Below are 14,352 nucleotides of genomic sequence, written 5' to 3'. Positions count from 1 at the left end.
AAAATTTAATATTTAAAAAATTATTGAAGGTAGGTATCTTAGAAAAAAATAATTTAATAATTATTTTTTTAAAAATATTTTGGTAAAAATATAATTTAGTCAATAAAAAATAATTTATTAAAGAGTATTTTGATAAGTAAAATTTAATGATAAAAAATAAAATTTTTGTTAATGGTATTTTTTTAAAAATAATTTATTTTTTCTTAAAAAATGGATAAAGTTAATATTAGTTAACACAAAAAATTTAAAATGGATTAAAGATGAGGTTTTTTAAAAGTTAGAAGGAAGGGGAATGTACATTTATAAAATAGAGGGGAGGAGAGTGTCATTTTAGCATCTCGCATGAGCGGGGAGTGGAATTTTCTCTAAATTCAATTGTCTGTACTATAATTATTAGACCGGATTTGATCCAACCGATTTACACAATCTAAACTGAATCATGTTTAAATTTTTTGATAAAAAGACAAATATATTCCTAATTTTTGTTTTAAAAAAAAACTAAAAGAATAATTCAATGAGTTATGTAAATTAGTCGGTTCGACTGGATCTAATAACAATTAGGTTTATTATTATTATTATAAAAAAATCAATTTTATTTTAATTTATTAAAAAATTAAAAAATAATCAGTTCATTAATACGTACAATAATAAGCCAGTATTTTTATGGGAGCATCTTCCTTTGAATAATATGAATAATAATGATCACAAACGTAGTTTTCGTCATACTCAGGTCTTCCTTCATAAATCAAATGCTACCTACTCAAGTTTGACAAATGTTGAGTCTTGAAGTCTAACCTTTCTAATTAGAGAAAAGAGTCCAACAACTCTAAACCTACCAATAAATTCATCACAAATTGCTGTACCCTAAACCTATGATTTAATTATTAATTAATGAATTATTGAACCCAAGATTACTAAACAAAACCGGGATCACCAGTGGGGTAAATTTTCAAAGTCATTGATTTGAAGATGAGGTGGTGTTCAAGGGTTTGTATATGCTTGTTAGTCATTTCTTTTACTTTATCTTTTTTAACTTAGACTTTTTGATGTTTTGAAATATCAATTTTTGGATGCTCTTTTTATTAGCGAGATTTTTTTATGTCTTTCTAGTATTAGAATTCATATGTTTGAAATATGCAAATTTTTTGAAAAACACACATTTTATTATATTTTTTGAATTCATATGTTTCTCCTCGTTTTATTCTGCACTTTTAATTAAAATGTGAAACAGAAAAAAATGCAACAACAGTAAAAGGAAAGGGAAAAAAAAAGAAAAAGAATATTAATTTTTTTGGTTGTATCTCTTTTTTGCATTTTTTGAACACATAATTAAATATTTAGTTTAACAATGGATTATTCATTTAGGGTCCTTTGGGAAACTCTAAAAGTAGCTTTTTTTAACTTTTGACTTATGAAAAGTAGTAGTATTAATGTTTGGTGCAATTTTTAATACTAAACTGCAACTTTCTAAGAAGCTATTTAGGAGTTTATAAAGAAGTTAAAAAAAATGACTTCTCTCATAATACTTCTACTTTTTATCACATTTCTATAAAATAAGTACTTTTAGAGTTAAAAATTCAAATACAAAATAACTTATTTATAAGTTATTTTTAACAGAATCATTTATTGTTTAAGTTATTTTATCAAAAAGAACTTAATTAAGTTGGTTATCTAAACTGGGCAAACTAACTGCAACTAATTCTCTTATTAATTACATAGGACTAGTACTTCTGATTAATTAAGAGACCACATGAAACAGAAGGGATTCAACAAATTGTTCATATTTGACTAGTACACACCACGTTTAAGTTTAAATTCATTCAAACCATATATAGTATTAGTAGGTCTATTAACCAACCTTAAATTCTCTGTTTTGTCAAACCTTACATACACTGTTCTCAATTTTTAATTACTTTCTTTCTCTTTCCATTTGGTTAGTCATCAACTTTATTTACTGTTGGTTGTTTAATGAGTAACTTGCACTTCAAATTAAACAACACATCCTAGCCATGTGCTTTGATTTTTAGGTGAACAAAATCAAATTGAATAAAAAAATGATCATAGACTACTATTCCCACTAGCCAGCTCACAATTACACACATATATATATAGTTGAAGGTTGATGAGTTATAAGAACAACAAAGTCTTAATTATTGTACATAGTTTGAATTTTGATTTAATTTTCTAGGAAGAAATTAATTAAGGAAGAAGGTAATTATTATAGGGATGAAGAGCAAGGTTCTAGTGGTTGGGGGAACAGGGTATCTTGGGAAGAGGATAGTGAAGGCATGCTTAGAAGAAGGGCATGAAACGTATGTTATTCAAAGGGCAGAGATAGGGCTTGATGTTGAGAAGCTACAGATTCTTCAGTCCTTCAAGCGGCAAGGCGCTCGCCTCGTTCCGGCTTCCTTCTCCGACCACCGGAGCCTCGTCGACGCCGTCAAGAGGGTGGATGTTGTCATTTGTACCATGTCCGGGGTTCATTTTAGGTCTCATAACTTGTTGGTTCAACTCAAACTTGTTGAGGCCATCAAAGAAGCTGGAAATGTTAAGGTATATGTATATGTATAAGTTTTTATGAAATTATTTATTTTAAATATTTACGTTACTAGATAGAAATATATGAATAATTATATCTCTAATATTATTTAAATAATTTATTCAATGGTCTAATTTCAAAAAGTTATTTTTGTCAATTAGAATTTTAAAAATAAAGATAAAAAAAATTGTCATACATATATAACTGCTGCTAATCGATTGCATAACCGCTACTATTTGTCGGATTTTGTGTAGTGTTAGGAAAAGTGATTTTGGTTATAGATATGGTCTTTTTGGTCTGTATATTTTGCATTAGTCTTGGAACCTAGGGTAACACTACTTGTTTCATTATTAAAATGTTATTTTTAGATTAAAATCCTGATTTTAATTTCTGTTAATAATTCTGTAGTCAACTAAAATGACAAATAAAAAAAGAACTGAACGGATAGTTCTTATTTTACTAACAACTTGATTTTTTTAAAACTTTTTTTTATTAAAAGATAGATCACATGATTTTGTATATATAGGATCGATCTTTGATCATTAATTGATTGCCTTATAAAAATGAGTGTGTCGGAGTACATATCTAATTTTTGTCATGTGTAAATAAAAAAAAATGTTTTCTAATTTTAAATTAAAAACAATACCATTCCGGAATCTTTCTCTTTTTAACTACTCCATTGATTAAAGGGGTTATAATAATAAATCAACAACTCTTGTTCATATTTATATATATAATTAACTAGCTGGTAAGTTGTTAATGTAGCATTTTAATGGTAAAAATATTATTAGATGAATTATATTAGATGTACACTAAAATCTGTTATTATTAGTGTAAAATATATATTAAAATATAAAATATAAATTAAAAATAAATTAAATTATATACGTGTATTTATACATAAATATATAATAAATAATTTTAATATATAAATAGCATTTCGTTTATTCGATATATAAAAATAAACTATCACGCAATTTTATTTATACATAAAAATTCAGATAAAACTAATAAATGTATCTATGAATGAAATTAATATTCGAATATATTTGGTACTTAATTTTGTTATACAAAAATTATTTTTTGTAGGTACAAAATTATTTTTTTTATTCATAAATAAATTTGTCAGAACTTTTATAAGTAGAAATAATAATAGATATTTGATATATAAAATGCATGTACTTTTACAAAATAGTTTTAAGTTTTTAGAATAAATAATTTTATAATAATTGAAATTTGAAAATTTTCAAATAAATTGGAGTTGGTAAGAATATCATGCAGATAGGAACTAGGAAGCTAGTTAGTTGCGACCTAAACTATTAAACATATTATCTGCCAATTTATTATCAACAATAATTAATTATTATATTTTAAACATATATATAAAGAGATACATCTAAAAAATATATATATAAAGACACTTTTATTAAATACAGTCATAAAAAAGATATTTTTATTAGACATATTTACAAAAATACTTCTATTAAACACCGTTATAAATAAGAGTTGGTAGAAGTTGACAGAAATACTGTTGATAACATAACGAGATTGTAACTAAATTAATAGCTTCTTTAATCATGACATCTAATCTAGTAAATAATTATTCAATTTTTTTTACATCATCATCATTATTACTAATGGACATTTTTTCATAATGAAGTAATATATAGCTTCAGAAGTTATTAAACTTCACGTCAAAGAGTTACTAGTAATTAAACTACTACTTTCGTAACTAGTTAAGTGTTATAAGTCACATTCAAATAGCATGATGAGAAAATCCTAACAACTTTTCTTGTACGTGTGTTGTAGCGTTTCTTGCCTTCAGAATTTGGGATGGACCCAGCACTAATGGGGCATGCCATGGAGCCAGGAAGAGTGACATTTGATGAGAAAATGAAAGTAAGAAAAGCAATTGAAGATGCCAACATTCCTTACACTTACGTCTCTGCTAATTGTTTTGCTGCTTATTTTGCTGGCAACCTCTCTCAAATGGGTACCCTTCTCCCTCCTACCGACAAGGTCCTTCTCTATGGCAATGGCAATGTCAAAGGTATAATTAATAATATTTATACTCAATTTTAAGAAATTTACAGGATTTAAAATTGGTTGCTAAATCCTTACTTAGCGACTGATTTTAGTGGTCACTAAAATTTTAGTCTCTAAAATAAAAAATAACGATCAATTTCGGTCGCTAACCGTTAGCAACTCATTTTAGTGACTACTTTTCAACTAAAACTACCAAATATTATCAAACGATATTAATCGTTAAATCGGTAGATTTTCAATTTTTTTTGTTTTTTATAGTGATCTATCTATTATATATGATTGAGAATTGATGTATAAATCTTTGAGAAAAGGACAAATAGGTCCTTGACCTTTTGTCCTGCGGATATTTTTGTTCCTGACCATTGAAAAATACTTTTAAGTTCCTGACTTTCATAAAACTTGGACGGATCAGTCCCTCCATCCAAATGCCTCCGTCAGGGACTGATCCGTCCAAATGTCTCCGTCAGGGACTTATTTGTCCAAATTTTGTGAAAGTCAGGAACTTAAAAGTATTTTTCAATGGTCAGAGACAAAAATGTCCACAGAACAAAAGGTCAGAGACCTATTTATCCTTTTCTCTAAATTTTTTCTTAAAATATACACCTACCCCTGCATCAAACTCACTAAATAGGTTTGGTGAATGCATTTATAATCAAACATAAAATAATCAAGCAAATAATTGTACAAGTCATCTAATCATATATATTCCAATACAAACATTTGATTTGATATATATGAGACAAAACTTTATTGTTGTTCTCATGATAGAATGTAAAAGGTAAAGTTTCACATCAATTAAAAATGAATTAAGTGAAATGTATATAATATAAATATTTTATATTATCAATCTATTATCTTTTAGTTTTGAGTCAAGAAATGGTGTCCCATCTTATATTATTATGTTTGGTGCAGTTGTATATGTGGATGAAGATGATGTTGCCAGGTACACAATCAAGACAATTGATGATCCTAGAACCTTGAACAAGACGCTGTACCTAAGGCCACCTGAAAACATTCTCACTCAGAGAGAACTCATACACAAATGGGAAACACTTTTAGGGAAGCAGCTAGAAAAATCCACCATTTCTCAACAAGACTTTCTTTCTCCCATTAGAGGTAATATATAATAAATAATTAAAGTTACAACCAAGCATACAAACTATATATAACTGGTATTTTTTTTTTTAAGTAAACTTTCAAACTCTTCCAAATAAATTTAAGAGTCTGGATAAAATAGTTTCTCATCATTTAAAATATAAATAAATTTATCTATTATTATTCCCTTAAATGTCAGGTAAGTTTAAGTTTGTTGACTAAAGATCTAAAGAGATTTTTGAGACTGTCCTCGTATATTAAAATCGCTTCTGAAATTTTAATTGCATAAAAAAATTTTTGAAATTGGCTAATGTCCCATGTTAACTCTGACTTATTTTTTGTTAACGGCTTGCTAATGTAGCTTGATGACATGAACCGTTAACATTGACTAATTTTAAAGATATTTTTATATAATTAGGATCTCAGGCACGATTTTAGTGTATGAGACTAATCTTAAAAATCACTTTAGGATTTTAGTTAAATTTATTTTTTAGCATCATACCAATATATAATCGATTTTATGAATTCAGATTTGGACTATGCACAACAAGTGGGAATTGGGCATTTCTATCATATTTTCTATGAAGGGTGTTTGACAAACTTTGAAATAGGAGATAAAGGAGAAGAAGCTTCAGAGCTTTATCCAGAGGTGAAGTACACACGCATGGATGAATACCTAAAAATCTATCTCTGATAATGATGATGTCAAAACCAACAATGTAAAACACCTTTGCCTTTTCATCACTTTTTATATCCATTCCTTGAATAATAAAATACAATTGAATTCAATTCAATTATTGACCATGCATAGTTGTAATTTTGCTTCTATCAGTTCAAGGGTTTGTAACCATGTTTGCTTTTAATTGTGAAATTGTTTATTTTTTTTCCCTTTTATTTGAACTCATCAACCATGAATCTACCTTGTTAAAAGTTTACTTAAGAATCTGTCGCTAATTAATAAGTTGTTGTATAGGAATTCGAAATCTCCGACACTTATCTAAAGTAAGTAGCAAATAATTGAATACTCGATGTATGTAAAGTCTTAAATTGTCATTTTAGTTACAATTGTGAGCACAATATTATTTCTCTAGTGTCTTTTACCATTTTTTATGCTACTTTGTAGCTGCAACCTCAATTTAAAATAATGAAAACAATAAAAACAAAGTTAATCAAAAGAGTATATATTGGTATATGTATTTTGATGTGTCTTCCAAATTCTTACTGCCACAAAAACATGAGCAGCCTATGATTTGAAAACAAGGTTAGACAATAACCTTTGTTCATAACAGATAAACTTTATTCCTAACATGTAGCCTTAGTTAAACAATATAAAAGAAAAAAAAAATATATGATAGTTCAAAATGATCAAAGCCTATATGAAAGCATTTTGGCTTCAATTTCAGATCCACCACCACCTGATACAAGATCATAGCTACCTTTGCTGTTTAAGTCAAACTGAATTGAACCTTCTTCAATCTTAGGCTTTTGATCAATATTTTTTTCTCTCCTTATTACTTCATGGTAATTATGGAAACCTGAACTATGGACTTTACTATAAAAATCATTCATGTCTAATATGCTTTGTTTGTTATCTTTGTTGTTCATGTTTTCCATAAAATTAGATAAGGCAGAGTTGAATTCGGTCAATTGAGCTCTTGATGCTTCTAGATTATTGCCTGAACCTTCCATGGAAAGTGTCCTCTGAGCTTTCTCTAACACAGCTTGTAAATACTTCCCTTGAGCCTCTATTCTCATCTGCAATTTCTTCTGTACCTATTGGTAATGAAGCTTGTTTTATTTTTATTTTTCATTTTTTTCAATTAAACTATGCAAAATTATACTTTTTTTTTCAAGGTTTGATAAAAATACCAAAAATAAAATATAAAAATACCAAGTGTATTATTATCTGAATCTTATAAATGATAAATACCTCTAGTTGTTCTTCCAGTCTCTTTTGGACTTCAATTTGATGTCTCAATGCCTCTGCTATTGGAATTTCTCTGTTTTGTTCAAAAATTAAGATGTTAATTATGGTAGATAAAATATTTAAGGTTTAATTACTCTGTTGGTCTCTATAGTTTCGTAAAATTTTCAATTAGGTCCCTATACTTTTTATCTTTTTAATTGGGTCCCTGCACTAATTTTTTTTCAATTAAGTCCCTTTTAGTAGTAATTGGCTTAATTTTATAGGGACCCAACTAAAAAAAAATTGGTACATGGACCTAAATAAAAGGAAAAAAAAGTGTAGGGACCCAATTAAAAAAAAATTGGTACAAGGACTCAATTAAAAGAAAAAAAATGTATAGGAACCTAATTGAAAATTTTGCGAAACTATAGGGAACAGCAAAATAATTAAACCAATATTTAATAATAACTAGATAATGGAAAGCATGGTCATGTATGTAATTAAAGAAGTGACATTAATTCTTAAAACATTAACATACCCCTTTTCATTATCACCTCTGAAACTAGTGCTAAACTCTGAAGAACTATTGCTGAAATTCACATATGAATATCCTAAAAGGAAGAAAACAAAATAAAGATTATAAAAACCTTCAATCTTTGTATAAGGTAAATAAAATGGTAACATTGTCAATCTCTATGGTTAAAGCTGGTCCAATTAGGAATATACTTAATTGAAAATAAATAAATAAATAAGTAAAACTTGTAATGAACTTACTATTGTTCTCTTTGTGATGTTCTTCATTTTGTTTTTTAGCTTGTTGTCCAAGTCTATATTTCTGAAAAAAAAATAAAAATAAAATAAAAATCCATGTTATGCCTCCAAATGGCAATTATTAGAGGATGGATAGGATAAAAAACAAGAAGATGGAAGACAAAGTTGAAACAAGTTTGAGCAAAGATGGTAAATACAAAGTATAAAATAAAAAGAAAAAAGAAAATTAGCCCGGCACACAAAAGATTCCAAATTCTTGTTTCTCAACCAATCTGTGTTTTTTTTTTTTTTTTAACCAAAGTTTAACCAATCTGTGTTACTACTGAGAATATCACTAAATGATACTAATGATAATATTAATGACTAATAATTCTACCAAGTTCACTTGTTAATCTACTTTTTAAAAATTTATTAGATTTGAGTAAATTACCAAAATAATACTCAAAAGTTTATATGGTTGACAAAAAAAATTTCAAAATATACTACCAACAAATAAGTTTATAAAAGATTTAAAAATGTGAAGAAAAAAAAATCAAATATTAAATATATATTTTAAAAAAAATTTAAAGATCATATTTTGATTTATTTTTTTGTAGTTGTTATTAAAGAAAAAAAAATATTTTCATCCTTAAAAGTTGATAATTTTATGTTCGGTATTTCTTTTTATTTTTTATTGTAAATTGCCAAATTATTTTGAAAAATAAAAAGAAACATCTAGAGATCAAATTTTACTATAAATTTTTTTTGTGTTTATTCTAAATATTTATTCAAATATTGTCGCAAAAATTCGGATCAAAACATTTGCTAAATGCAGAAATTTTTTGTCACTTATAAAAGAATATAATATTTATTGGTTTTGTCGTATTTTCAAATCATTCAAAGATTGTTTTGTCGATAACATTCTTCAATGACTTTTTTGTCAGCGTCTATATTTTTCGGGTACCAAATTAATATTAACCCATTAGATTTAGACATACTTTAATAATATATTCATATGGATAAAGTGAATATTACCTGTAAGTGGCTCTTCAAATGATACAATGTCAAGCCTTTCAAACCCATTATCCTCAGAACAGATTTGGGAGTTGCTTCTGAAATTAACATGCTTTATGTTATGTGAATCTTCTATGGATATCAATATTATAGAATTAATCCAATTTTATTTTTATTTTTTTTAAATGGAATGATGAACTTTTAGAGAGTGAAATCACAATTGAATTAGCCATATAAGCAAGGAATCAACTGTACAAAAAAAAAAAAAAAAAACCACACAAGTCATGCATGAATCACTATTTAGAAAATAAAACCAATTTTAAAATAATTTTTTTCCCATGTCAATTTTCCACCAAAACTCCTCTTTCATTATCAACTTAGCATGATCAAGGAAAAAGAAAGAAGCAACCAAACACAATTGTGAAAGATGAGCTAGCACTACCAACAACAATAGTAGTAGCAAGTAAAAATAATACATATATAGTTTGCTTAAGAAGTGGTATGAAAAGAAGGATTTGACTCCATGAAAGTGAAAAACGCCTATAAAACTAAATAAAAAAAAATTATTATTGCGAAATTCCTTAACATTTAGAAGTGAGACTGAGAACAAAAGACCAAGAAATGGAAACTGAAATAAGTCTCAATCTTGTATTTGGTATAAAGTAAGAGACAGAGACGAAAATAAGAATGGAATTTTAATTTAATTTGTACAAAGAGTAAAATTAGAATTAATTAATTGAAATGAGAATATTTTAAGTATAAAATGTCATTACAATTTTAGTCTCCATTCTAAAAAATTTTAGTCCGTGCCCACCTTTTGAAAATACTAAACTACTAAAATTTTAGAAACAGAAATTTTAATATCAATCTCTAAACCAACATGATATTAAGTCCTAATCTTTCAATTTCCGTAGAAAAACCTCAAAACAAACGCTAAACTAAATTCGAATGAAAAAGAGAAAGAAGAAAAACGTACTATCCGGGCCACCAAGTTTGGTGACGGCATCCACAAAGCGATCATGAAGATCGGTTGTCCACCTCAACCTAGGCTTAGGCTCTCTCGTCATACTCATCACCACCCCATAACCACCTTCCCCTCCTCCAATTCCGCCACCATAACTACTTCCCATCACTATTCTCCTTTCAACTCCACAATAAAAACAACAATCTTAATATATGTGTAATAATGAATCCCTAGCTAGCTAGTTCTTTGGTTGCACAAGTTGCAGCCAGGCACGGACCTACATGGAACCATGGGGGGGCACTTGCCCCCACTCTCATTTAATTTTTTTAAACAAAAAAAAATATATACATATATAATATGCCCCCATTTTAAATTTTAAATGATCCCATTACAAATAAATTAAACTAATTATTTAAAACCTTGAATCCATTTTATCTTGCTATCATTTTGATTATGAGTTAACCTAATTAAATTTAGTCTTCTCTCATTCTCAAATCCTAGTCGTCACTCATTTATTCTCTTAAACTCTCTTCTTAGTTTCATATTTTCAACATTTTTTTTCTATTCCTTGTTTAGTGGTCATCTTGTCTTCATCAACAGGTAAATTTTAAATTCTCTATTTTGTTTTATACAGCTCTCTATGATTTTATGTTTTTTTTCAATTTTATTGTTTCTCTTTTCATATTTTCGATTGCAAATTTTAATTCAAACAATTATAGTTTAGGTATTAATCTATTTTTATATTCTCTTCATGAATTTATATATTTTATTTTATTTTTGATTTAGTGATCCTTATTATTTATTTGTTTATCTTTTATTCTATTCTATTATATATAATTATGTTGCATATAAATTTCTAAAGTGAATCGATCAATTTACTAATTTAGAATATATATTTTTTATTTTTAGAAATAATAATGGAAAAATATTTTAAAAGAAAGCTACCACTAGAATCTGAAGTCACTTCATTAGTCTCTTCTAATAAAAAAAAGTTTTTAAAATTCAATGTAAAAAGTTTCATAGTTGATCCTGAACAACGACCCAAAATTTTAAATTATGATATAAATGACAGAGATGAAATTAGACAAATTTATTTGTGAAAAGATCATTGTCAACCAAGAGAATATAATTTTCTACAAACATATTTTGGGACTTTTTTTGGTAAATTTAATGCTGATTGGTTTGATGAATTTAGCAATTAATTGGAATATAGTATTTCATAAGATGCTGTTTTTTATCTCTATTATTATCTTATGAAATCTGATAGTGCGAGTAGTAATGCTTTTATAAAAGAGCTCTTTTTAAATTTAAATTAATATATCTTTTGATAATAATGTGAATTATTTTTGCCCCCTTACCATAAATTTTCTGGGTCCGTCACTGGTTGCAGCCTTTAGCTTTATGCCGCAGCCAAACAGGTCCCAAAAGCCGAAAGTAACTAAAAAGCTTAGGAATTAAGGACCAAAAACAGAATCAACCGAGACCCTTTTAAAGGGAAGTGAATATGCTTGTAGTTGTAGGCCACAAGGTATATATATATATATATATATATATATATATATATATATATATATATATATATATATATATATATATATATATATATATATATATATATATCAAACCTTCTCTTGAATCTGCAACTGATGATATATGCTAATAATGGGAAAATGGCAGAATCTATCTAATTCAAATGATCATAACCATATACAATAGCGTCTAATGCGGCATTTGATGAGACAATCCAAAACTAAATTATTGTAACAGAGAGGTTGTAGTGATAGAAATGAAATAAAATTGGAGAAATGAATGAGTGGTATTAATATAATGTGTATTAGGTGCGATACATGTCACCTTGTTGTAGAAATTGAACAAGTTAGAGGAAATCTCGCCGACGAATCCGAAGTAACATCGTGGCATCAACAATTTTCTAATGAACCTAAGCAACACTACCGTGTCCCACAAACTTGTACGCATACTTCCTTCTTCCACCGTTGGATCCGATACCCATATCTGTTGCTTTTTGTTTTATACATTTAGTCTCTAAGGAAACACATATCTAAAATAAAATGGAGTATAAATATTTTTTTATGACGTGAAAAATCAAGTTTAGTTATATTTCTTGACTAGAAAATAAGCAAATTGATATTATATTTTCATAAATTAATTTTCGATTGATGTTTTAAGAGAAATGCTATTTGTACACCAAAATCAGCCACTAAAATCAGCCACCAATGTATTTGTGTATAAATACATATGTAGTTTAATTTATTTTCAATGTTGTATTTGTATTCCAGCATGTATATTATACTGGTGGCTGACTTTGGTGACTGATTTTGGTGTACAAGTAACATAATCCATGTTTTAATTGGTGTAATTCGTTAAAATAAGAGAAAAGGACAAATCGATTCTTGATTTTTTGGTTTGCAGACATTTAAGTCCCTGAAAATTTAAAAATACATTTATATTCTTAACCTCTTCACAATTTGGATACATCGATCTATGAGTCTAATTTGTCCTATTTTAAAAATTCTCTCATGTGTGTATCTATATCAATGAGGTCACTACAACAAAAATTACGTTTGAGTTTTTCGTTAGGTCTGATGGATCCAAGTAAACATGAGAGATCGATATGTCTAAGTTCAGAAGTCAAAAATTTAAATATATTTTAAATTCTCAAAGACATAAATATCAGTAAAAAAATCAAAGACTTTTTTATTCTTTTCTCTTAAAATAAATGATCAAAATGACATACAAGAATATGGCAGAAGAAAAACGCATATTCTAAGTCTATATTTTTAAAATAAAAATATTATGTATTCATAAAAAATTAATTATTATATATATATATTATTTAATTTTTTTAAATATATATTTTATATTAGTAGATAATTTAATAATTAATAGACACGAAACATAATTAAATTAATTTATATGATCTATTTAAAAAAAATCACATTTTTTAAAACCATATGCGAATTTTTCAACCTCATATTTTTGTTGTCTGATAAAGAAAGTAAGTTGCTAAATGAATATATGATGATCCAACGGTATATGAGTTGGGTCGCAAAATTTGGAAGCGTGGAGCGGAATGCAGGGGAGAAAGTGGAGCCACGTGGATGCCAGCATGGAATATTCTGTTAGGCCCAAAGAAAGAAAAAGCCCAAAATTAGTTTAGAAGAGAGTCCAAGAGTGAGGGTCACCTCATACCCTTCACATGGATTGAGTTAAGGCGTGGGACCCACTTACATTAACACGTTTCGCTTCTTCCATTGGCAACTGACGCCAGAATATTCTCTTGACACATAATAAAAATGATAATTCAATTTTTATTTTATAACCTTTTTCAATAGTTTATTTTTCATCTAGTGTCAAGAAGTTTTTATTTTTGTCTCGTAAATTGAAAATTTTAAAATTTTAACACAAATGTTTTATTTTACGGATCAAAATGTTTATAAATTAGGGGGATAAAAAAAGAATCAGTAAATGTGCGAGTTATTGTTACAATGTTATGGCACTAGAATTGTTGAGTCCGTGGGAGTTCATGATCTTTCAGGATCTAATAAACACTCTGTTTCTTCTTCATAATGTCTTATATTTATTTTTTTGTCTTAACTTTTGTTTCTTTATTTTATTGTATTTATCGTTTTGTGTTCGTTTTTATATGCCTTGGATTTTATTCCTTTTGTTCTGGGGTTTTATCCGACTGAAATATATATCTTCTTCAACACCGCTTTTGTTCCATGGATATAAATAACTTCTGTGTGGATAGTTGGTAGTTCTCCATATACAAACTCTTCTTCTGTTCACTTTTGTGTGAAAGTGAATAAATAGTTTTTCATCAATTTCAATTAGTGAAACAAAAAATGAATTACTTTTCATTTCTTTTCTTTCCTATTTAATTTAATTTATTTATTTTCTTGCTTTATATTAATTATTACATTTGGGAATTGCAAAGAGACAAATTAGGTGGAAATTCAGGTGCAATCGACTTATGTAAATTGATAATTGAGAACCGTTAGATGAAAATTTAGTCAA

General features: G+C 27.3%; 2 protein-coding genes across 5 annotated transcripts; one reads left to right on the top strand and one right to left on the bottom strand.

Moving 5' to 3' along the window:
* The first annotated feature begins 2,023 nt into the window (after window positions 1-2,023).
* On the top strand, window positions 2,024-6,543 carry LOC107642385 (isoflavone reductase homolog). The gene is made up of 4 exons (XM_016345720.3): window positions 2,024-2,553; window positions 4,349-4,589; window positions 5,498-5,701; window positions 6,211-6,543. Exons 1-4 carry the CDS (start codon window positions 2,227-2,229, stop codon window positions 6,372-6,374), a joined length of 936 nt encoding a protein of 311 aa, XP_016201206.1. The 5' UTR covers window positions 2,024-2,226; the 3' UTR covers window positions 6,375-6,543.
* A 302-nt stretch (window positions 6,544-6,845) lies between these two features.
* Window positions 6,846-11,833, bottom strand: LOC107641611 (Homeodomain-like superfamily protein). 4 transcript variants are annotated; one of them, XM_088488640.1, is made up of 7 exons: window positions 11,673-11,833; window positions 10,327-10,591; window positions 9,372-9,448; window positions 8,361-8,421; window positions 8,125-8,197; window positions 7,611-7,680; window positions 6,846-7,453 (listed from the first exon to the last, which is right to left on the bottom strand). In XM_088488640.1, exons 2-7 carry the CDS (start codon window positions 10,478-10,480, stop codon window positions 7,046-7,048), a joined length of 843 nt encoding a protein of 280 aa, XP_088344766.1. In that variant the 5' UTR covers window positions 10,481-10,591; window positions 11,673-11,833; the 3' UTR covers window positions 6,846-7,045. The 4 variants fall into 4 exon arrangements, with proteins under 4 accessions (XP_088344766.1, XP_088344767.1, XP_088344768.1 ...); XM_088488641.1 differs by having other exon boundaries at window positions 10,327-10,497; XM_088488642.1 differs by having other exon boundaries at window positions 10,327-10,490.
* Window positions 11,834-14,352: the final 2,519 nt, after the last annotated feature.

Source organism: Arachis ipaensis, chromosome B5, assembly GCF_059453495.1.
Source record: "Arachis ipaensis isolate K30076 ecotype BB chromosome B5, ASM5945349v1, whole genome shotgun sequence".
Taxonomy (NCBI): Eukaryota; Viridiplantae; Streptophyta; class Magnoliopsida; order Fabales; family Fabaceae; genus Arachis; species Arachis ipaensis.
Note: the sequence above shows the minus strand (reverse complement) of the source record. Positions and strands in the feature narration are given on the sequence as shown.